Source organism: Chlamydotis macqueenii, chromosome Z (genome assembly GCF_036417535.1).
Source record: "Chlamydotis macqueenii isolate bChlMac1 chromosome Z, bChlMac1.mat, whole genome shotgun sequence".
Taxonomy (NCBI): domain Eukaryota; kingdom Metazoa; phylum Chordata; class Aves; order Otidiformes; family Otididae; genus Chlamydotis; species Chlamydotis macqueenii.
In genome coordinates this window covers 50,872,402-50,896,423 of record NC_141593.1, presented here as the reverse complement: position 1 = coordinate 50,896,423, position 24,022 = coordinate 50,872,402, and the positions used below count along the sequence as shown (strand labels likewise).

The 24,022-nt window shown below is 43.9% G+C and overlaps 1 protein-coding gene across 6 annotated transcripts in view; it reads left to right on the top strand.

Annotated features, from left to right (window-relative positions):
• ABCA1 (ATP binding cassette subfamily A member 1) overlaps nt 1–23,780 on the top strand; it is a 93,309-nt gene extending 69,529 nt beyond the window's left edge. For 5 of the 6 annotated variants that reach the window (XM_086770234.1, XM_086770232.1, XM_086770228.1 and 2 more), the window contains 31 exons: nt 147–278; nt 787–926; nt 1,932–2,069; nt 2,598–2,818; nt 3,284–3,356; nt 3,901–4,103; nt 5,127–5,175; nt 6,091–6,204; nt 6,576–6,727; nt 7,170–7,294; nt 7,669–7,767; nt 8,969–9,158; nt 9,316–9,410; nt 9,817–9,849; nt 10,419–10,524; nt 11,243–11,317; nt 11,719–11,888; nt 12,565–12,742; nt 13,289–13,404; nt 13,499–13,643; nt 14,875–14,998; nt 15,604–15,733; nt 15,867–15,987; nt 16,177–16,239; nt 16,749–16,855; nt 17,288–17,429; nt 18,720–18,854; nt 19,600–19,703; nt 19,831–19,923; nt 20,099–20,342; nt 20,551–23,780. In XM_086770234.1, the coding sequence (XP_086626360.1) occupies nt 147–278; nt 787–926; nt 1,932–2,069; nt 2,598–2,818; nt 3,284–3,356; nt 3,901–4,103; nt 5,127–5,175; nt 6,091–6,204; nt 6,576–6,727; nt 7,170–7,294; nt 7,669–7,767; nt 8,969–9,158; nt 9,316–9,410; nt 9,817–9,849; nt 10,419–10,524; nt 11,243–11,317; nt 11,719–11,888; nt 12,565–12,742; nt 13,289–13,404; nt 13,499–13,643; nt 14,875–14,998; nt 15,604–15,733; nt 15,867–15,987; nt 16,177–16,239; nt 16,749–16,855; nt 17,288–17,429; nt 18,720–18,854; nt 19,600–19,703; nt 19,831–19,923; nt 20,099–20,342; nt 20,551–20,691 (3,958 nt within the window). In that variant the 3' untranslated portion in view covers nt 20,692–23,780. The remainder of the gene's footprint in view (nt 1–146; nt 279–786; nt 927–1,931; nt 2,070–2,597; nt 2,819–3,283; nt 3,357–3,900; nt 4,104–5,126; nt 5,176–6,090; nt 6,205–6,575; nt 6,728–7,169; nt 7,295–7,668; nt 7,768–8,968; nt 9,159–9,315; nt 9,411–9,816; nt 9,850–10,418; nt 10,525–11,242; nt 11,318–11,718; nt 11,889–12,564; nt 12,743–13,288; nt 13,405–13,498; nt 13,644–14,874; nt 14,999–15,603; nt 15,734–15,866; nt 15,988–16,176; nt 16,240–16,748; nt 16,856–17,287; nt 17,430–18,719; nt 18,855–19,599; nt 19,704–19,830; nt 19,924–20,098; nt 20,343–20,550) is intronic. The other variant, XM_086770231.1, reaches the window with a different exon arrangement.
• Nucleotides 23,781–24,022: the final 242 nt, after the last annotated feature.

Here is a 24,022-nt window from a genome sequence, read left to right as displayed (position 1 = left end):
AACTGATTGTTTTATCTACTAGTGAAATGTTTCTGACTGTGGCGGTTCCACAGGGCTTCCACCTACTCTTAGTTCATCCATCCTGGCATGTGCAGCAGCCATTTCCTAGTGGTGGAACTTGCTTATCTGTTCTGTTTGTCCTTCAGGTCCATCTTGACTGGCTTGTTCCCCCCAACCTTGGGTACAGCCTTCATCCTGGGCAAAGATATCCGCTCTGAGCTCAGCACCATCAGGCAGAACCTGGGTGTCTGTCCACAACACAATGTGCTGTTTGACTTGTGAGTAGTATCTGTGAGACACAGGGCTGGTGTTACCCAACAGGTGTTTGAATTCTTTAGGAGACAGTAGTGTACTTTCAGCTAGGACAGTCCTATCTTTATCTATGTGCATGGTGTGAGATAATGGGGTGATGTGAGATTGGTACAAGTATGTTATGCTTGTTAGCACGATTGTATGTACCTGTGAACTGTCAGCAAGAGTCTATATTTTCACCTTTCACTTCTCTTTAAAGAAATCTACTCTATTAAACTTAACTAAACTAAAATGTTTCCCCAGTGCCTAGTGATTTGGGATGATTGGGGTACTCGGTCAACTACCTGTAGAGGATTATGTATGTTAGTGCTGCATAGCCACACCCTGAAATCAGGCCCAAGCTGAGCACAGCCAGTCTGTAGCTCCTTCTTGAAACCTTGGCCTTAAAACATGTTTTCCTGAGCAAACAAATGCAAGAAGTGAATCCCAGCATGGTGCTCTCACCTGTGCCCTGAGCCTACTCCTGTTCCCTAGGCTGACTGTGGAGGAGCACATCTGGTTCTACGCGCGGCTCAAAGGCCTGCCAGAAAAGAAGGTGAAAGAGGAGATGGAGCAGATGGCAATGGATGTCGGTTTGCCTCACAAACTGAAAGCTAGGACAAGCAAACTCTCTGGTAGGTTCAGTTGCTTTCACATTTCTCAGCTGCTTCCTCAGCCCCAGAAAAAATCTCTTGGGTTTCACAGAGGCTGCATCATGGACCTTGGTTGGATCCTCTAATTAAATACCACAAAACTAAACACTTAAGGAAATCAGCTATTTATTAAGTACCTAATCAGTATATCTTAGTGAACTTAATCTTGTATTATCCTATGCTGTCTAATGACCATGACAAGTCACTCACTTTCTCTTGAGTGTTTTGTACTTGTTTCCATCATGATATTAATATGTGTTCTGCAAATGCTTGACTAGTGTGTATTGATTTTATGGGTTTAAGTGAGAGTGGCTCAGACCATAATCTCAGTCTCTTGCTGTTTGTGAACTGTATGTATATTTCTTATGCTACTTCTGCTTCTTCAGTTGGTGTCCTGGAGTGTCCTCCCCTTTTGTTCATGAATTGCAGGATTCCTCTGTCGGTCTGTTACCAAAGAGTTGAGGGACTGAGACTCCTTTGTTTTTGACTTAACTGTCAGCACAGACTGCACATTTGACCTTGGGAAGGGAGAGCAGATGGCCACAGGTTGGCTTTTAATATTGAAGAGTATTTTAGTATATAATTCCTTGCTGTTGCCTCTGGCACGTTTCCACAGGATGAGTTTCTCTTGGGGACCTGTATCTGCAGCTGAAGCTCTGGAGACCTCTGCTCCAGATCCTCGAACATGGTTAGGCCTCCAAGCTGGCAACTGCAACTTGCTAACTGTCAATGTTGAGATTGTATGATTCACTTATGGAAGGACTTGCAAGGTGTGATTTCCTGTAGTAGGAGGAGAGTTGAACTTCACTGAGGGAAGACCATCCAGGTGATGGGACTCTGAAGGCCTGAAACAGTAGCAGTGCTTGGTCTTCTCAGTGTGCAATTCTGCTTTCTCTCATAAAGCTCATTATCCACTGTGCTGCAGCTACTGCTGTTCCCCTCATCTCTGCCTCAGCCTGAACACCTCTTTCTTCTTGTACCTGTCAGGTGGCATGCAGAGGAAGCTCTCAGTTGCCTTAGCCTTTGTTGGTGGCTCCAAGGTTGTCATTCTGGATGAACCTACAGCTGGGGTGGATCCTTATTCTCGCAGAGGGATATGGGAATTGCTTCTGAAGTATCGGCAAGGTATGTGATGTTTTTTTCTACTCCTAATGAATGTGTCATGGAAAGCAAAAGAAAATCCATTTGATTCACGACTGTTCCCAAAATAACAATGTGGTTTTGCAAATCTAGTGTGGCTTGCACTGTGTAAGGAACAAAGGCATGCAGGACAAGGTTGTTCTGACCTCTTACCTGTCCTCTTTTCTCATCTTGTTCAAATCAAAGCTCGTGAACAAAGTTCCTCACTGGGTTGTGAGGGCAGTTAAAGTACGAAGTTCACCTTGCTATGGAGCAGTGTCCTGTTCTGCTCTGTGCAACCAGCTGATGTGAAATTAACCTGTCTTTGCTGAGCATGAGAAGAGCTTGCAGAGAGCAGGGAAAATAAACCCATGACAGCAGTTGTGAGCCTTTTCCATATGGCTAGCCTTGCTCAAAGCAGCCTGGACTTGTGGCATCAGCCTCCCATCCAACTTCATGGCAAGATTCAAATGATTGTGACTTTGGCTTGGGAACATGGGTATACCAGCAATGTCTTCCCTTGCTTTCTTTCAGGCCGCACTATCATTCTCTCCACACATCACATGGATGAGGCCGACATTCTAGGGGACCGGATTGCCATCATTTCTCATGGCAAGCTCTGCTGTGTTGGCTCTTCTCTCTTCCTGAAGAACCAGCTGGGAACAGGCTATTATTTGACCCTGGTCAAGAAGGATGTGGATTCCTCTCTGAGCTCCTGCCGAAACAGCAGCAGCACAGTGTCCTATCTGAAAAAGGTACAGCTGAACATTCCTGCTCATCTTCATTCTTCCTTCAGGAAATCTTAGGCTTTGGGAAGCAGAAGCTAAGATTTTACATGGTAAAATATCTCAAGGAGAAATCTCTTTTTAAATGAAGTGTTACTTGCTTTTCTAGGTACTATACCAGATCATGTCTGGTTACATTATTGCATGGGACTTACATCTCCATTATAGTTTCTTTCAATCACAGTGGTCCAGAGCTGATCAGAAGATATAAAATAGATGAAGTGAACAATTTTGTAACACTCGCTTCTATTATTGTGGCCTCTTACTCTTATTTCAGCCCTTTGCAGTGATAATGTTGCCATTACTTTCTGACTCCTCTGTGCGGTATCCACCATGTTGCAGCATCTGATTGGAGTTACCTAGACTGTAGCATCTGGTGGGCTCCTTTTTGATTAAACAGGAGAGAACAATGGTTGTCTTCTCTTTTGTGACCAGGATGACAGTGTCTCCCAGAGCAGCTCTGACGCTGGCCTTGGCAGTGACCATGAAAGTGACACACTGACAATAGGTGAGACTTGGAAAAGAACCGAAAATTCAGTCCCAGTGCTGACATTGCTCTGTCTTTGACCTTGGACAGCTGCCTTAATCTTGTGCCCCTGTGTAGCTACAGTCTTGGGACAATTACTAAATTCACAGAGATTACATTTTTAAATCCATAAATATTGGAGCATTTTTCTTTAGTGAGCTATTTTGAGTTCAAGCTGTCCCGAGATTTAATAACCAAGCTAATGTAGTTGCTAGGCCTGTTAACAATATGTAATGCTTACTAATGAACTGTGCATCAATGACTTGCAGGGCTGCCAGTAGCATGTAAAACCTCTCCCAAATTCTGCAAATGTAAATAAAACGAATAGCCAGGCTTGGATCCAGGCTTTCGTGCGAGCTTGTGTTAAATGTAAAAAGAAACCAGACTTTCCATGGAAATTAGTTTCTTTCTAGAGATGTCCCGTTTTCCCTTCTTTCCTTCCAGCAAGGTTTTTCAGACTGAGCTTTTCTTTCCAAATAATAAGCAGCAACAAGCAAGCACCATCTTTTCCTTTTGTTTCTTCTAGATGTCTCTGCAATTTCAAATCTCATTACAAAACATGTTCCTGAGGCCAGACTGGTGGAGGACATTGGCCATGAATTAACCTATGTCTTGCCATACAAGGCTGCTAAAGAGGGAGCTTTCGTGGAGCTCTTCCATGAAATTGATGACCGTCTCTCTGATCTTGGCATTTCCAGCTATGGGATCTCTGAAACCACACTGGAGGAGGTGAGCGAGCTCTCCTTTGACTTAAATTCAGCAAAATGAATCATGGCAGAAAAAAGAACGAGATGGAATCTTGTCTCTTACTGTAAACATTTATTGTGGAACAGGCAGCTTTGTGTTCCTCTCCAAAATGGATTGTCTTCTGTCCTGCTTAAGTGTGTGCTCATAGAAGCATGCAATAAAAACTGAAATATAGCACAGGCTGGCATAGATTGTTCCTTTGTACTCAGTTGCACTTTGCTGTTGTCTGAAAGTTGGCCCCCAGTTTGGCTTCTAGTGACTGTGTAAACACGTTTGAGATATTTTTAGGGATGCTTTGTGTTGCACTTAACTGAAAACGTACATTTCAGTACTGGAGACTGTACAGTACAGAAATGACTTAAATGTATGTCCTTGTCAGGGATGTTTTTAGGATTTGTTCTTTGTGGCTGTCTTCCAACTGACAAATTTCTTTCTTTTATCACAGACATGCCATGTGCTTTATCCCCTGTTTATGTGAAGTGTCTCTTTTTTTTTTCTCCTGTAAGAGTTACAAAGGAAAGTGAAACTATGGTATTGTCACTTATTGAGGTTGCCCTCAATGGCTTCCCATAGCTGTGAAGGCCTTTGCTGCTATCTGCAATTTAAAATTTTTTTTAATGGTTTAGGAGAGTCCATGGGACAAGCTCCACGAAGGTGCCTATTCAAGCATGAACAGGAGTATGAGCACTGTCAGACTAGGAGGAAAATGGGATTCCCCACATTTAGTACCCAGATCTTTATCTGAGACATAGGAAAGGTCTTGTGTTTGAGATGCATTGAGAACTGACATTGGAAAGGGGGAACATCTGGTTCGTGGTTACAGACTGGTTCCTGGAAGCAGAGAAGCCACAAAATTTGTGTCCCCATCATGCAGAGGATAAACCCTATATCCTCTGTTCTTGTGCTGCATATGTCAGTCTTGTGCTGTCTCCTGGCATCTCCTGAAGCAGTCTTCACAATATCACTCCCCTTCTAATTTCCAGTACATTTATAATTGCTTTTCAGATCTTCCTGAAAGTGGCTGATGATAGTGGTGTGGATGCAGAAACCTCAGGTAGGTGTAGTTGTCTCCTACAATGTTGAAGGGAACTTCAGGGGGAGGTACTCTTTCATATGGTGTTTGTGGCTGACCAAGGCTTGATATTTCCAGAGTGAAATCTCAGTGCAGGCCTTAGCTCCCAGGGGAAAAGTGTTTAGTGGGTATATCAAATGAGAAGCATTCCTGAGCTTGGGCAAGTGGGCCTTGGGCAAGTGGGTGACCTTTGTGTGTGGCAGCATGTCCAACTATATGGTGACACATGCTAAAGTGTGACAGGCCCTGTTTCAGACTGAACTGGAGCTCTGCTGTGCTAATAATTTTAATACTCTAAAATAGCTGTTCTTAGTGTACTTAATGTATGTGTTTTTTATATACTGTTAACTTCTATTGACTTAATGGTAGCATGTTTCTTTGATATAGTGGAGAGTTTCTGGTGTTTGAGTGTATTGTGAATTACTTGACTGACACTATTGTCTGCTCTGAGGAATAGGGAGAACTCTTGACAGGGTCAGACTGCAGCAGGGACCAAATGTCTTTCTCTTTCTGAGGGCAACTCACAGCTCTAAGAGCTTGTCAGTATTTCCTGATAAACTAGTGCTAGCAAATTGCACTTGTAGTCATAGACATATTAAGTGAGAGTTTTCTTACAGCAAGAGCAGCCTGCAGTTTCCATAGCTAAATGAAAAAGAAAAAGCATCCAGTGCACTGGAAGAAGCTTCTAAGGTAGCACACAAATGGTGCATAAAACATGTGACCCTTGCAGAGTGACAGTCTTGGTTTTACTTTTACCTGCACTGACATCACTCCATATCAGCTCCTCAGTTTGCAAATTGAAGACATGTAAAATGAAAACGATATTGCTTTAGTTTTTCTGGGCTAATTGGAGATTAACTGAAGTAGTTCAGCTAATCATAACTGCATTGTTTTCAGATGGGACATTGCCAGCTAGAAGGAACAGGCGTGTTTTTGGAGACAGACAGAGCTGCCTTCGTCCATTTACAGAAGATGATGCATTTGATCCTAATGATTCAGACATAGATCCAGGTATTGCTCGGGCTTAAGCCTCTTCTCTTCTTGTGGACACTCTTTCATATTATAAATACTGCAGATCATAAGACTGAGACTGCCAAAGGGGTGGTGGTTTATTTACCTTTAGGAGTAGAGGGTAGTGCAGTATGCACAGCCTGCTGAATCCTCCCGTCAAGGCTCAGAGAGATAAGGGAGAAAATGTGTTCATGTGAATTTCTGTTGCTATCTCTGGTCACCACTCTCCCTCTTTTTTTTTTTTTTTTTTTTTTTTTTTTTTTTTTTTTTAAAATGAGTGAGAGTAGCTGGTCACCCTGTGACTCCAGCACAGAATTGTCCAGAGAACATCTCTGTGAGCTTCTGAATGAGGGTCATTTTTTTCTTGCTAGCAGAATCCAGAGAGACAGACCTTCTCAGTGGCATGGATGGGAAAGGATCCTACCAGATGAAGGGCTGGAAGCTCACCCAGCAGCAGTTCATGGCTCTGTTGTGGAAGAGGCTGCTCATTGCTAAGAGAAGCCGGAAGGGCTTCTTTGCTCAGGTGAGAGCACCCGACATGTGCAAGGTCCCTCAGTGGGGACACCTCTGGACCATGCATTATAATCAGAGTTGAAGGCGGGCGGAAAACCTTAAGGGAATACAGATGACCAAAACTGGTCTTCACTGCACATCTGAGCAAAAGGAGGCCTGTGCAAGTGAAAGGAGTTACGTGATAACCAAGTGGTTGCAGTATGCTGGCAGACCAAGGATACAGCTGAGGTTCAAATCCAAATTTGGCCTTGAGAGCAGCATTTGGAAGCTGAATACTCTGCATCCCAAGTGAGTGCCCTGATTGAATGCCAGGATAGGTCTTGTATTGGAGTCTAGCAATGCCTTAGTGTAAATAGCAAAGGCCTTTGATCTGCTAAGTGACTCACGTGTAGTTCTTGATGCCTCTGGGAACATTGCTTTAAAATGGGCTTGATCTTTCCTTGCAATTTCAGATTGTGCTGCCAGCTGTCTTTGTGTGTATTGCTCTCATGTTCAGCCTGATCGTTCCTCCCTTTGGGAAGTATCCCAGCCTGGAGTTACAGCCCTGGATGTATGATGAGCAGTACACTTTTATTAGGTATGTTTCTTGTGGTATAGAAATGGTGTTAAATCCTACAATTCCGTTCTTTTCTGAAAATGTGAGTTACTGAGTTCCTTAATGTCGGCTTTGTATTTAGCTCAGAAGCACATTTTAATAGTGTCCTGCTATTTTCTTTTTAGACCTCTAAATGCCAACTCTAACTACTGGCAAGTCCGTATCCATTTCTGAATGGTGCTGTGACTCTAGTAATACTATACACAATGAGCAGGAGCGTGTGTGTGCGCTCCTAGGTCAAGCATTCTTCAAAGGGAAATCTCCACCTATATCCTTTTCCTGAGTTCTTTCACTGTGCTCTCAGCCTTTCTCTGCTGCTGCACTGACCTGATGGTGTTTCTCTGCTGTACCCATAGCAATGATGCTCCAGAAGATGCAGGCACTCAGAGGCTTTTGGATGCCCTTCTTGATAAGCCTGGTTTTGGGACACGCTGTATGCAGGGACACTCCATCCCGTAAGTAGAACAACGGGCTGGGAACATGAAACCCCACCCCGGCTTCTGGTCACCCAGTAGATTTAGCCAGCTTTAAGGAATGATAGGCATGCATGGTCAGAGCAGGATTTAAGGCAAAAGAGTTGCACTTAAATTCAGTTTTTCTGCTCAGGACCTTTTAGAAAGTTACTAGCCCTCAGTATGGTGAAGGAGTGAGGTTTTGGTACATGTCCTTATTGACAGAGATGGAAAGGAGACAGTTTCTCCTTCACGTTACTGTTTAATGCTGAACGCAGAAAAGGACCTAGTCATGTTGCTGTATGTTGTTGACTGTAGCTATTCCCATTCCATAATCTTCTGTTTCTAGCTGCCCTAGAAACCTAGGTTAGCACCTCTACAAACACCAGCAGAAAGAGTGCGGAGCCAGACAGCATTGGTGGTGTTTCCTAGCTCTGCTACTGGTGTACTGCGTGCCCTTGGGCAAATCACTGAACATCCAGACTGTCAGTGCAGAAGGGGTATACAAAGTCCAGGATGGTGTGTGTTTAGCCTGGAGGAACTGCAGATCATGTTCACAGGATGAGGGGGACTGGGGCCAGGGGCCCTATGTGCTGAGCAGTGGTGGAAAGTAAGCTGTATCCTGCAAAAGAGACACAGGAGCTGGATTACTTTGCCCATGGGGCACGGGGAGGAGACTGCCTGCTGATGCTTCCCTGGGGAAGAGCAGTATTCTGGTGCCCCAAAGGCAGAAATGTCATCCAATAAATGACTGTCAGCCATGATCTTAAAATCATAAACTTTTCAATCAAGTTGGAAGAGACCCATAGGAATCATGGGGTCCAACTCCCTGCTCCTCACAGGACTACTTAAAACTAAACTGTATGACTAAGAGCATCATCCAGATGCTCCTCAAACTCCGTGTGTTGGGACTCACTGAAATAAAGCACTTGCATGCTTTATGTGAATGAGTGAATGAGAAGAAGGGAGTGTCCAGCACTACTCAGTCTTGGCCCACCTCAGTCTCTTTAGCACTGGGATCTGTTAGAAGCTGCAGAGCCTGGTCTGTTGCTATGAGCTGTTTGTCTCAGTGAGGTCAGGCTACTTTGAAAAACAGCCTGCCTCTTCTGGGGACTGTGATGTCTGTTATGATGGCCTTTGCTTACCTTTAAGTAGTTTTTCTTTTTTAAAAAACTGCGTTTGCCTTGCCTCTTTCCTGATGCAGAGACACTCCTTGCGCCGTGGGACAGAGGGAATGGACCACCGCTTCAGTCCCAGACTCAGTCTTGGACATCTTCTTGAAAGGCAACTGGAGCATGGAGAACCCTTCCCCATCTTGTGAGTGCAGCAATGAGAAGATCAAGAAGATGCTGCCTGTGTGCCCCGCTGGTGCAGGCGGGCTGCCACCTCCACAGGTAGGAGGAAGATCAGTGATGCATCCCTGCCATGAGGGATGCTCCTGGAGGGCAGACTGGTTGGGGTGATTCTTGCATGCAGTTCTGCACACAGTATGTTTCACTTGGCACCTGCATTTTCTGATGGGCATTTTTCTGTGTTCCCCGGTAACGTCAGCGAGAGCAAGACACTGCTGACATCCTCCAGAATCTAACAGGCCGCAATATATCAGACTACCTAGTGAAGACCTATGTGCAGATCATTGGGAAAAGGTAGCTATGGAACACAACCTCTCCCTTCCCTCCCTACTAGATGCTGGTTGCTTTATTCTGAGTGCTGCACAGATCAGGTGAATAGACCTGGGCAACCCAAACTCTTCAACAGTGGCCCAGACCCACTCAGCTCCTCAGATTGTCCTGATCCACAGCAAGTGGTTTTTCTGCCTCATTACTGACACTGTGGCAGCTCTGAGAGGGGTGTCCCAAGCCTTGCAGGCAGAGTACGGGGAAAATCTGGGCACCATCTCTAGGGATTACACAGAAGAGAAGTGGCGGGACATATGGCAGATGTGAGAGGCTTTTGCACTCTTTTCCCTGGCTGTGTACTTGTGGCCCTGGTAGGTCTCTTTCTCATCTTGTTTCACATGTTACATATTGGCTTTCTTTTCATTCTCTACAGCTTAAAGAATAAGATCTGGGTGAATGAGTTCAGGTAAGTTACTGCCTTTTCTTTAGCTTGTATGTGTCCACTAACCCTTGAGTACTGCATTAAGCAGGACAGACCCACCCCACCTGGCACGTTTTTTTTTATATGACTCTTAATGCCAAATGTTGAGGGAGCATGTTTAAGGATAAACTGGGACAACCCCTACTCACAGCACTGGAAAGTATGCCTGTCTTATGTGGAAAGCAGTATTGCCTTGAAAAGATGTGCAGGACCAGCCTACTGATATTCCATCGTGAGAGGTGCTGTTCTTCCAACCAAGGGAAACATGATGTCCTGCTTTGCCTGCAGTGGCAGCAGAGGTTAGCTGCATTCATTAAATGGAACAGCACACTGAGCAGTCATAAGATGGTGTTAATCCCAGAAACAAGGAGTAGGAGACATCATGGCTAAGCAGCAGTGCAGGAAGGTCAAAGTCATGCCTTCTTGTATGAGTGGAGACACTTGCCTTGAATATAGTGCAGGAAGAGGAGACATCTGGGTGGGAGGAGCAGTGGCATTTTCTGGAGGTCAGTGGGTAGTCAGGTCTTAGCATCACTTTCTAAATGAACTTTCAGGTATGGTGGCTTTTCCTTGGGAGCCAGCAGTTCCCTCATGCTTCCTCCAAGCCATGAAGTCACTGATGCCATTAAGCAGGTGAAGAAAATCTTGGAGCTAGCACAGGTGAGTAGCTGTCCCCCATAAACCCAGGATGTACTAATATCAGAGTCCTGTTACTTAGGAGATGACTTGGAAGCCATAAAATGAGGAGCATGTGTGTGTTAGCTGTGTCCAGTGGCTTCTCCCCATTGCCTCTGAGCTTGGGTCTCCTAGGGTGGTGTCTGGGAGCAGCAGAAGGCTTGGGGACACGCTCAGCTGAGGCTTACACAGTGCATGTTGCTCATGTGAGTTCGGCCCAACACCAGTTGCAAGCCAGTGGGGATTTACAAACACCAGTGAGTGTTTTGTGGTAGGATAGGGTGGGCTGTCTCAAGGAATTAACAAATGGTTACCATTTCCTTCAAAACCTCAGTTGAGCTCTCCTGTGCTGAGTCTGCCTTGGCTCAGAAGAGAATTGGGCCACTGCTTTCTTCTGAGACTACCTGTGGGCTGCAGTGTCTCTGAAGGTTGCCTTCAACCCTGGTTAATACTTCTGGCTGGGAAAAAGAGGAATCCTAAGGCTGAGCTTTCTCACTGGTGGGTCTGCAGAAAGGAAAGGGAGGAGGAAAGCTGTGGATCCTCAGCCTTCTTACCACCTCCAGCTTGGCAGATACAGGCTGCAGAATAGAATGAAAACAGTCAAGAGCTGTGAAAAACATAGTGTGATCCCAGCTAGACTCCAGGACATGAATAGAAGTATTCTGAGAGGGGAATTAACTGTCTCTTTGCTTGCTGTTTACAGGGGAGTTCTGGAGATCGGTTTCTCAACAGCTTGTCAAGTTTTATGAAAGGCCTGGATACAAAGAATAATGTGAAGGTAAATTAACCAATCCTCACTGCTGTGCCTGCTGTTTGAAGCTCTGGTAACCTGGAGTTATTTTTAGTTAAAGTCCCAGCAGTTTGCCTTGGACAACTGTGCAAACCAGAGTGCTCTGCATTGGCTAATGGAGCAAATGCAGCTTGTATTCTTGTGGTTTTCCCCAGAATATGTTTCTCCTTTGGACTCTAGCCCTAAGGCTCAGAAGGAGGTCAGTGCTAGCGTAGCCTCTTTTGGTTATTGATCCAATTGTATGTTCTGTCCCTGAGCAAACTACTTGGAAGGATGTGGAAAGAAATTCCATGCTCTTAGTAGAGGAAGAGATGTTCTGAAGGGCTCAGGAGCCTGTTGGGTAGCTGAGGTATCTGGTGTCTTTCTAATGCTGATGTGATCTCTTGCAGGTGTGGTTCAACAACAAGGGCTGGCATGCCATTGCCTCCTTCCTGAATGTGATCAACAACGCCATCCTTCGGGCCAACCTGCAGCAGGGCAAAAACCCTAGTGCTTACGGAATCACTGCCTTCAATCACCCACTCAACCTCACCAAGCAACAGCTCTCTGAAGTAGCCCTGTAAGTCCTGACTTGAACACAGATGGGTGTGGGCTCATCAGCTACTAACTACCAGAAAGAGGCAACATGGGAGGTGTTAGCCTCATTGCTGGACATTCAGTGGCCTGTGGCATTTGAGCTCTAATGTGCTGGCCTTATTTTCAGTGTTCTAGGCAGGTGGCAATGTGTACTGTTGAGCACTTGCTGTTGAGCAGCACTGCTGTGCAAGCTTTCTATATCTCTGTCCCTGGAAGCAGCAGTTTCCAAGAACCTGCTTGGAACCTTCATAAGCTGTCTGCAGATACATCCTTCAAATCTTAGAGCAGTGGCAGATGAGAGTCAGGTGTGTTAAAACAACACAAAAAAGGACAAACTCCCAACAACCGCAAGAAATGCATTAAGTGGGAAACAGAGGTAGTGGTAAGGAAGGCAGAAAGCAGTCTATGCTGAAGTTACCAACCAATCTCCAGTTTTTGGTTCTGTCCTTGAGATGCCAACAGGCTGTGTATGTTCCCTTTGTTATATGGCTGGAGAAAAACTGTGGAGTTAAGACAGCCTGATGTGGTCATCTGTTAACCTGCAGAACAAAAACGGCAGAAGGAAAAACTATTTCTGCACTGTCCTGCATGAGCTGCCTCATGTCATCTCAAAGCAGCCAGCATCAGCATACAAACGCTTTGTTTTCCTTTTTCTCCAGGATGACCACCTCTGTGGATGTTTTAGTCTCCATCTGTGTGATCTTTGCCATGTCCTTTGTTCCTGCCAGCTTTGTGGTCTTCCTTATCCAGGAACGTGTCAGCAAAGCTAAACACTTGCAGTTCATCAGTGGTGTGAAGCCTGTGATCTACTGGCTGGCCAACTTTGTCTGGGATATGGTAAGGACTTTGTGACTGTGCTAAACTGTCCTTCATTCTGTGTTTGTAGGGTGTCCATTGCACTGAAGTGCAAAGTTCAGTTGCGGCTAGTGGGCATCGCATTAATTCAGTGAATGACAGCTGTGTCTATGACTTCTGTGTTTACTCTCTTGGGGCAGTGGTTCACCTCAGTGGGATAAGGAACGCTGAACAGAGGATGGGGAACACAACCATAAGCTCCATTATCAGCATTTACTATGTTACTTTAAAATACCTGCCCCAAAATGTTTGCTTATATAGCCCCTTGTTCTGCTGTGTTCAGGTTTTAAGCTGTGATGTTGAGAACCTCTGAGAGTCTATTGACTATGTCTAGAGGAACCGAAAAGTGTAAATTCATGTGTTCTACATTGTACTTCATTCATATGACACTCCTAAGAATCTCCCATTGGAAACAGCTTTGGGAACACTGAAGAGTGTTAAAAACCATTGGTTCAGAGCAGAAAGTCACCTTTCATTTTTTTTTTGTCATCTGGAAACAAATCTAAAGCCATATTTTTCACCTTTCAGTGCAACTACATTGTTCCAGCCACATTAGTGATCATCATCTTCATCTGCTTCCAGCAGAAGTCCTATGTATCCTCCTCCAACTTGCCTGTGTTGGCTCTCCTTCTGTTTCTCTATGGGTAAGGGATTTCTTACTAGAAGGATGACTGGAGGAAGGAAGGCTTTTAGACTCAGAAGGTGCTTACTTGATGTTGCTGCCTTTCCTTTTGCCAGGTGGTCCATCACCCCTCTCATGTATCCAGCCTCTTTCGTGTTCAAAATCCCCAGCACAGCGTATGTTGTTCTGACCAGCGTCAATCTCTTCATTGGCATCAATGGTAGCGTGGCCACCTTTGTCCTGGAGCTCTTCACCAACAATGTATGTTGCCTCAGAAGCTTCTAACTGTCTTGTGCTACTAACGATCTAGTTCTGTGTTGGTGCCATGTTACTTTTAGCAGACAGTTCTCCACAAAGGCTAACCTCCAGCATGTACACATTAGCTACTGCAGCGGTTTAAACACAGATTCTGATGGAAATTGGTTGAAGCCCACTTCAGCAATGTTCACAGAATAGTTACAGTGGGAAGGGACCTCTGGAGATTGTCTAATCCAACCTCTGAGCAGGGTTGACTAGAGCAGGTTGCTCAGGGCCATCAGGTTTTGAACATTTCCAGGGATAGAGACTCCACAGTGTGTCTGGGGCAACCTCTTGCAGTTCTGAATCACTCTTAAGGGGGAAAAAAAAATCTTATATTCAAATGGAATTTCCTGTATGTTCTCCAGAAGGGGCAGTTTCTGTCTACTACGGGCCATTTCAAGCATTCAAGCATTTAGTTGCCTTCAGTTTTGCCTCCTGTGGTACATATCTCTCTGACTATATTTGGAGCTTACATACTTCAATTTTTCCAAAGCCAGATGCCTACTGGAAAAGGTGCAAGTTCCTCTCATGCCTATATGCAATACAAGATAGCTTAGCAGGCATTGTTTGACCCACACTGGTGTGAAATATTCTGTGTGGGAAGAGGTTGAGGATACCCTGTGGGAGTTACCTGTTGGCATGCTGTAGGCATAAGGAGGCAGTCCTTGATGATGGTTCCTTTTGTTACAAGGCCTTTTTTTAGCTCAATAAAAATGTGTACATGCTTTAAGATAAGTGCCTGGCGGAACAGGAACCTCTTCTCAGGTTGCTGTCAGTCCAGCCCGTGGGCTAAGCCAACTGGAAGACAGCAAAGGGAAAGGACTAGAGCCTCCAATATGGGATAGAGAGGGGCTACCCCCAGCCTCTGAGATAACCAGGAAAGTTGTGCTTGCAAACACTGGTTTTCTCAACCCGTAGCCTTTCTGCATGTTATAATTTGCAGGCAGTGCCTTTTAGACTGTGAGCATGTGGAGGAATCTCTCCTTCAGTGTGGTTTGCTTGTATTAATAGCATCTTGAGCAATACAACGACACTGACTGTCCAGAGGAGGCATGGCACTGGCTCTCAGGAGAGCACTTCTAATCCTTGAATTTTTGTGAGGTTGCAGTGTTGGGGGAGGGAGAGGTCTGTCACAACATGGGTCACACTTGGCATCTGCTTAGATGGCTCACTGGCACTTCTGTCTTAACAGAAGCTGAACAACATCAATGACATCCTGAAGTCTGTCTTCCTCATCTTTCCCCACTTCTGCCTCGGGAGGGGACTCATTGACATGGTGAAAAACCAAGCCATGGCTGATGCTCTGGAGAGGTTTGGTAAGTGAAACTGTGTGTCACAGGGACAGTGACCTGAATTGAACAGGGAAAGCTTGAGTCTGCTCCAGATGAGCACTCTTTGCTCCTCTGACTTTTCAGGAACTGAGGTGCAGTATTTGCAGCACAGATCTGATTGAAGCTGGCACATCTCCACAGCTGTCCTCTTTAAGTTGTTATAAGGACTGAAGGGGGCCTGGCAGATAGATCCTCAGAGTCTTGAGTTAAAGCCATTAAGTAAAAACTGTATGGAGAGAATCATTAGGCCAAGTGTAAGGAGTGGTTGAGATTATGGAAAGCTGGATTTCTTTTTTTTTTCTGGGGTGCAGATGTCAGGCCTGAGTCACAGTCTTTCTGTGATTCACTAAGATTTTGGGAAGGTGGGCCAGCTCTTCTTTGGCAGATTAAATTTTCTGGGCCTGAGTCCCAACTTTTTCCGCAGTGCCTGCAGCCACAACTGGCCCCTTGTGTGGCCTATCCCTTCCTTCCTCCCACTGGCTGCTGTCCCGTTGCCCTAGGGCCCAGCTTGGTGAGCCCTGCAGGAAGAAATGCTAGCCCACTCCAGTTGCTCTAGAAGGGTGACTGTGCTGTTCATCTCCTTTTGGCAGGAGAAAATCGTTTCGTTTCCCCTCTGTCATGGGACCTGGTGGGAAGGAACCTCTTTGCCATGGCAGTAGAGGGTGTTGTCTTCTTCCTCATCACAGTGCTCATCCAGTACAGGTTCTTCATCAAACCCAGGTAGGTGGTCTGCTTTACTTCAGCACTGCAGGCAGGTGAAGTTTTCACTGGTGTCTCCCAAGAAGTGGGGAGATTATTAACTATGGAGGCCCTGTCATCTTCTGTTAAAGCTTTATCGTGTTGCTCTCTCCAGGCCTGTCTATGCCAAGCTGCCTCCTGTGAATGATGAAGATGAGGATGTAAATAGAGAGAGACAGAGGATAATTAGTGGAGGAGGACAGAGTGACATCCTGGAAATCAAGGAGCTAACCAAGGTGACAGAAAAGTTCTGCATTCCTAAGACTTGTTGACACACCACCGTGGAGTTCACCAGAAGCCTCGTTTAGAGGAATTTAGTGGGATCAAATCTGGTGCATGTTTGGAGTGTTGAATATGTATAATTACAGTTCCAATTATAGTTCTCTTTGACATTTACCTTCTCATTCTTTTTCTTCTGGTTTCAGATTTACAGAATGAAGAGAAAGCCAGCAGTTGATAGGATCTGTGTTGGAATCCCCCCTGGAGAGGTAAGCTTCTCTGTCAAATTCATCGCTTTGCTCTAACTGTAGTATTTAAGAGCAATAGATAAATGGTGGGGTAAAATCAGAAACAGATGATGTTCATATTACATCCAAGGACACTGCCTGGAAGTTGAAGCAGTTTCTATTTCTGTCTCTCTGTGCCTTTGAAGAAGATACTGAAGTCTCAGTGTCTGGAACCAGAGGCTGAACGCTGGTACCCTCTAAGGTTTGGCACAGATACTGTGGTGGCACTGCACCAAGGTGACACCACAGTTTGTTCATTTTCCAAGCCTAAAGATTTATACTTAAAATGAAAGTCCAGAAGTTTTGGGTTTTTTTGGTGCGTGTTTTTTGTTTTGTTGTTTGTTTGTTTTTTGTTTTTAAATGCACTGAAAACTACCACGAGCTGTCCTGAGGGTCAAGTTTGTTCCCTCCCATCTTGTCAGTGCTGGAAACAATGCAGCTGAATTCTGTTCTCAAACACACTGTACTCATCTACTCTTTTATATCCTTAGTGCTTTGGACTCCTGGGAGTAAATGGTGCTGGCAAGTCATCCACTTTCAAGATGCTAACTGGTGATACAGATGTGACAGGAGGAGAAGCTTTCCTCAAAGGAAACAGGTGAAAGCCCATGCATCATTCTTCTGCTTTATGTCAAAGCAGGTCCCTTGCTACTTTCTCCTTCAGCTTTCACAGTCTTTTGTTCCACTTCCAACAAGTCTAAACTCTGCCCCACTTTTCCTTTTTTCAGTTCCTGATATCTGTTTCAGCCCTTTGCTGAGTCTGGTAAAGTACTTCAGTGGCTTAGGAAAATTGGTTTAGTCTGATAGTAACTTCTGAATATCTGCCCTCTCATGTTTAAATGTCATATTTAAAAAAGAAGGGGAGGAGAGGGAGAGAGAGAAAAGAGAATTTGACAAAGATGGACTTCTAGAATCCTGTATTTTTGTTAGTCTAGTGATTCCAAAACCACCGCTTCACTTTCCTCCTTTTAACGCCTAAAATAGCAGTATGTACTTGTGAATCCCAACAAAGGGTTTTTTTCTTTTACAGTATCTTGTCCAACATCCAAGAAGCCCATCAGAACATGGGCTACTGTCCACAGTTTGATGCTATTAATGAACTGCTGACAGGGCGAGAGCATTTGGAATTCTTCGCGCTCCTGAGAGGTGTTCCAGAGAAAGAAGTCTGCAAGGTAAATGAAACACTGTAGTACCCACCCCAGTGACCAACTGTTCGTTGCTTATGTGCACGTTCCCTGCAACACATTCAATGCCATAGTATGAAGCTGCTGAAGATACTGTATGGTGAAACCTGCCCCCCTTTTCTTCCAGCGCGAACCGAAGTTGCTGTGGTTTTCCAGTGCTGCCTAGAAAAGTGTACTAAATGGCAGGGCAGATATTTTGGGTCCTGCTTTCTCATAGTGGATGTGCTTCTCCGTTGAATGACCTTTCCTTTAAAAGTTGAAGGGCTGTGGAGCTGCAGGCCACGCAGAACCTCACCTGCTGTGAAAAGTTAATTCTTCAAAGTCACAGGGAGCAAGTAGGCTACAGTTTAACAGAAGGCTCATGCTGGCTGTTAACATCTTTCTGGTTAATCACATTGCATCGTTAAAATGCTGCTATTTCCACATTCAGACATGGAGTTACACTAACTGTCTTTAGGCAATTAATGACAGCTGCCAGTACTGTACAGCACCCTTGTCAGTGCTGCTTCCTTGAGTTAACAGCAGTTTTCAGTATGTGAGTCCTGGGTGCTGCAGAACAGGAACTGCTGTAGGTAGGAAGATGACATCTGTGTCCAGTGCTTTGGGTAGGGCCAGTCTGGTGCCTAGGGTGTGTCCAGATAGCTTGAATCCCTCTTTTCAGAGTACTGATGATGGGTGAATACTGCAAGCTCCTTTGCAGGTTGCTGGCAAGTTCCTCTGTGTGATATTTCCAGCAGTCCTATATAAAAAGGGACCCAGTTCTGGGTGTGATCTGAGTAGCAGCTGAATCTCTTCCTCCTAACAGTTTTTAGTCCCGGGACAATAATGTCTGCCTCTTGGCACCAGTAGTAATACTCCTGAATAACAAACCAGATCCTCCCTAGCTGTCTGAAGAGCTAAGATGAACTACAGTGGGACTGCTGTGTGACCATAGTGACGGTGCTCCTGCTGCAAGCCCACAGCAACTGGGAAGCTAGCTAAAGCCAGCGCTGTGAAGAGTGCTACACTGGTGGTTAATGTGGCTCAACTGACGCTGAACTCATGCTCACTGGTGAATAAGCTGCAGCCATTTGATTTTCTGGCCTCCCGGGGCGGGATTGTATATATCGTGATCTAGAGGTGAATGGGCTATTTCAAAACCTGTATCTGTGCCATGCTTGATCCTCAGAGGAGTGGCCTCTCTCAAAAATGTTTTTAGAGCCAAAGCTCCTAGAGAGAGACTCTTTGTGTAGGTTTTGCTGTGCTTGATTCAAAATGATATTGTGCTGTCTCTTGTAGGTTGGTGAGTGGGCGATTCGGAAACTGGGCCTTGTGAAATACGGAGAAAAATATGCTGGGAATTACAGTGGAGGGAACAGGCGCAAGCTCTCCACAGCCATTGCCCTCATTGGAGGGCCACCTGTGGTGTTCCTGGTGAGTCTGCAGCCTTTGGTCATTAGTCTTTTCCTTGGAAAACAGAAAAATCAGGTTCAAATGAAGACTAGATACACCACCAACTAATGTTTAAAGACATTATTAGTCACTTAAACATAACAAAGAGCACATGGAAATAAAAGATTCTCTGTTGAAATGTAGGTGCAAGCTATAATGTGCCTCCAGGCTTCTATTTCTGAAAAGTCATTGGGAAAGTGGAGGTCTCAAACACAATGCCAAACTGCTAGCAGTTTAGCATCTTCACCACCTTAGTACTGCTGCAAAGATTTCTGTACATACAGAAAAATAACAGCCTTCCTCCTGGACACAAGCAAATCTTACTATGCAGGAGAATTAGTCTTGTGTTTTTAGTAATTTAATGAAAACTTGAAATAAATATTTTAGGAATCTTTATATTAAAGTCAAGGACAAACCTTAGGATTACTAAAGTTCATGGTGCAGGAGAAAGTAGTCTAGTGCTAATTGACAAGCTAATATAACAAGTTCTTGTTTTAGAACTTGATATTTCTACATGTTGAAATTGTACAATAAGCAGTCCTTCTCAGTTCTGAAAAAGATGTTTGCTACTTTAAAATTTGGAGGATAAATCACATCTCAATTTGGAAAATGAATCAAACTTGCTTATTTTCAACTTTTCCAGTATGCATAATCAGAATGGACAGGTCATTTCAAAGACGAGGTCAGTAGAATGTAACAGCATAACTTTTTTGTATGTATTTTGCAGGATGAGCCAACAACAGGGATGGATCCCAAAGCACGTCGTTTCTTGTGGAACTGTGCTCTGAGTGTAATCAAAGAGGGGAGATCAGTGGTGCTCACATCTCACAGGTGAGTAGCAGCCCAGTTGTATCATACCCTGACTTCTGCATCTACCAGAGCTGGATGCTAAACTTCACTTGGTTGCTGTGCCATTCACTGCTGCTTGCAGTGCTAATGAAGTTACTTCTGCCTACAGCATGGAAGAATGTGAAGCGCTCTGCACTCGAATGGCGATAATGGTCAATGGGCGATTCAGGTGTCTCGGCAGCGTCCAGCATCTAAAGAACAGGTAGCTATTTTCTTCTCAGTTTCACCACAGAGTTGTCTGCATTTTTAGGGAGATGCAGTTAGACTTAATTCCTTATTGCAGCATTCCCATTGCTATTCTGCCTACAGGAAATGCTGTATTTCAAGCTGCACTTCTGTTTCAAAGGTGCCTAACTCTTGTGCCCTTTTGTTTATAGGTTTGGAGATGGTTACACTATAGTGGTGAGAATTGCAGGGGCAAACCCAGACCTGAAGCCTGTGGAGGAGTTCTTTGGGCATGCCTTCCCTGGAAGTGTCCTGAAGGAAAAGCATCGGAATATGCTGCAGTACCAGCTTCCCTCTTCACCATCCTCCCTGGCCAGAATATTCAGTATTCTCTCCCAGAACAAAAAGAGACTTCACATAGAAGACTACTCCGTTTCTCAGACCACACTTGACCAAGTAAGTTTTTAGTAGCCTGTCTGCCAAGATCTGCTTCATGCAGAGGTAGGAATAAATTCACCAATTTACTGGACCTGTCTTTTAAGGGCATTTCAGCAGAGTAGAGTACTGAATCCAAGGACTAGTTCAGGAAACTTAGTGTATAAAATGCCCTGAATTAATGAAAATCCAGGGTGATGTGTGACATGGCCTCTTTTTTTTCTTGTAGGTATTTGTAAATTTTGCTAAGGACCAAAGTGATGACGACCACACTAAGGACCTGTCATTGCACAAAAACCAGACTGTGGTAGACATTGCAATCCTTAATTCCTTCCTGCAAGATGAGAAGGTAAAAGAAAGTTGTGTGTGAGCCAATTTCAGCAAAGAAATTAGAAGCAGAATACGAACTTCCTTTTCCTGGAACAGGATACTCCCGAAGAAGCTAGAGGAAGAGAAACTGGACACTCTACTGATAACCATTCAATGCAATGCAATTCAATGCAATGAAAACAAAATTCCTTTACAGGGGCAGTGCCTCGTGGAGTCGTCTTGTACTGTTCTCAAATGAAAGACTTGAACTTAGCTCATTACCGTATAACTCTGAAGCTGTGGTAAAGCACCCACCAGATGCTGTGGGCTTTCAATTATACTGTATCTTGTCTGGTACAGTATGTTTTTACAAGGGTTGCAAAAATAGTTCATCAAGGAATCATGGCCAGTGGTTATTTATAGATGTTTGACATGCATGTTTTAGTCTTTAAAACAGTCATGTCAGGAGTGGGTATTTCCTGGTGCAACATCCATTGCTGGCAATGAATGCACCAAGACAGTGGCAAGAAAAGTCACCACCAATGTTGTAGCCTTAGGTTGTGAAAACTTACCTGACCAGCTGCTGTTCCTAGATGGTGTAGGTCAGTTGGTGACAAACGTCGGGCCACAAAGTAGATGGGATGGCAAGAGACAGGCTGCCATATCAATACATCTCCGTCAGTAAGTGGTGATGTGCAGAACTGTGAACCCTGCACATGCACAGGATTGTCCCACCAGCATCACAACCAGTAACCTACTGTGACTAGGTTTTTGTGTAGTTAAGTACTCTCATGCTCCTTCGAGGTACTGCAGCAGCTGCATGAACACCTAGTTAGGAGGAGGTGGGTGAGAAGCAGACCTAGGGTTTGGACCACAGCAGCAAACTCAGTAGTTGTACAAGCTGCTAATACCAAGAGCAAATTCTAAATCATGAGATGTTACTCAGATATGTAATATCTGCTCTTTAACCCCTGCTTTGCACCAGAAAGGTACCCATCATCTGAAGTTACTGCTAGCACAAGCATGTTGCCATTTCTGGCTTTGCCAGATAAAACTAGAAATGGGATGTAGATTTTTTCTTTTTTTTTAACAGTATTATTTATGACTTTAGGTAGGTAGCATAATTAGGGATTGAAAGTGCTTTCAGTTGATCTTTGTAGCCATAGTATTTCTTTACCTTATGCCTGCGATGCTATGCTCTCATTCTGTCCATTCAGCAATAGCAACGTTCAGTGATCTGACAGAGTTCCGGACTCTACCAATCAGCTGCTATCTGCAATTATTGCAAGTTGTTCACATAAAATTTTCCTGTTTGGAAACTGGTGTAACATAAGATTAATGTGTAAGTTTCTGCTTCTGTTGTGCAGTGTAGTTTTAGTCATTAGGTGATCCCTAACTGGAGAATACACCCTTATTATACATGTGACAAATTGCTTCAGTAAATATCCCCTTCAGGAACAAGATAAATGAAAATAGTAGTGCTACAGTTACATCAGTCAATTTAAAAAGTTTTACAAAGCCAAAATAACATTAGGCAGGATATTATATGGTAAGAACAACCAATTATTGTTCACATTGTACAACAGTCATGGGAGAGTATGCTTTCATTAATACACTTATGGGCTCCTCTGTCTTGCTTTTATGTTCAGAAATAAGTTCAGTAATGTGGTTTGAACCCAAGTACAGTTCCTGGGCTATTCCTTTGTCATGCCTCCACCTTAAATACCCGTACAGGTTCTCTTACTAGTTCTTGATACCACTCCGCCATGAATCAGTCACGGACCATTTTCTTCTGTGAATGCCCACAGCAGCCCAACAAACAGTGGAGAGGCTGGCATGAGCCTGAAGAAGGTTGATTACATATTTCCAGGTATACTTGGTAACACTGACCAATTCAACGTTTTTAATACACAGTTAAATATTTACCACAAGTTCCCAGTCCCTGGTGTGTCCTGCCTCTGGATAAAGTAAGAGCTTACTACATGCTCTGCTGAAGTGCCTTTTTCATACTTTTTTTTTTTAAATCTGTATAATAAATTGCTAAGGGGATTGAGAAAGGAGTGTAATGGGGATTGGTATACCTCACTTAAAACATGCTTTGTTATTACCTTTATGGCATCGTCGCCCTTTGGGGATTACTTACAGGGTGATGAATACATCAGACTTCCAGGTGCAGAAAAGTTACTAAACAGCTGAGCTACAGCCATGACTTCTCTATAACAGGCTGCAGCTATGTTACAGTATCATTGTAACAAATAGCATGTACTGAAGGCTTAGCACTGCTAAAAAATCACTATTACAAATCAGCATTAAGTCACCAAAGTGAAGGGCTTAAGTTTTGCACTGCACCAAACTAGTGCATATAGAACTAGAATGAGATCTAGGAGGATTCAGATTTGGTCCTGAAAGGGCTGTGGTTTGCTCTTTGTAACTGCTCATGTAAATGATTAATTTAGCAGGAAACAGTCACATCATAATCCTCTTTCCTTAGCCCACCAAAAAGATTCTTGATTGCTATTGCCCTGTGACTGTCACGCTTGTACAAAGTCTGCTACCTGTAACACAATGTTACAGTAAACATGGATATTAACTGAACTATTGCATGACTGATTTGTACTGAACAGACAGCATCTCCCATATGAAGATTTGTCATGGAATAAGTTCAGACAGCCACTAATTTACTCTTTTAAGTGTGTGTTGGGGAAAAATCACTAGTCATGTACAGTATATGAACCACTCTAGATAATGAAACTGCACTGAGGTGTTAACTTATTGTAAACTTCATTACTGTTGACATGTTGCATCCCTCTTTGTAGTGCATTTGTATTTCAGTAAGGAGTTGCATTTTCCCCATGGTTAAATCACCACTTTATGCTTATCCTTCCCTCCTGAATAATAGTTGGTCCTTCATTCCAAGCACTTTATGCTATCTGTAATGGGATCTATTTTTGCACTGGAATATCTGTTAACTTTGCAAAAATCTAGAGAGATTTCACAAATGAAATTTCTAAGTTAAATCCTTAAATGAACATTTTCATTAAATGCAAAAAAAGTATATATATTTGTATTTGCTAATAACTGTTATGTGAAGTATTAAAAGGCACTCTAATTGCCTTGTATTCAGTAAAAAATAAAGCTGTTATGGCACCACTGGTCTTCAAAGTATCATTTTTGGAAATGTTATTTTAGCAGCTGTTGTTCTGCCCAGTTTTGTTTTGTTGTGAACCTTGATGTACAAGCAAGTTCCAGAGTCTCTACAAATGGAGCACATTCTCTTTTCAGGGAGTGAGGTTGTGCAAGATTTGAAAGGCAAGTGCTACTTTAAGCTTCTGAAGGTAGTAAATAAAAAGGTCTCCAGCAAATACTGAAAAAAGTGATTGGTATAACTTTCA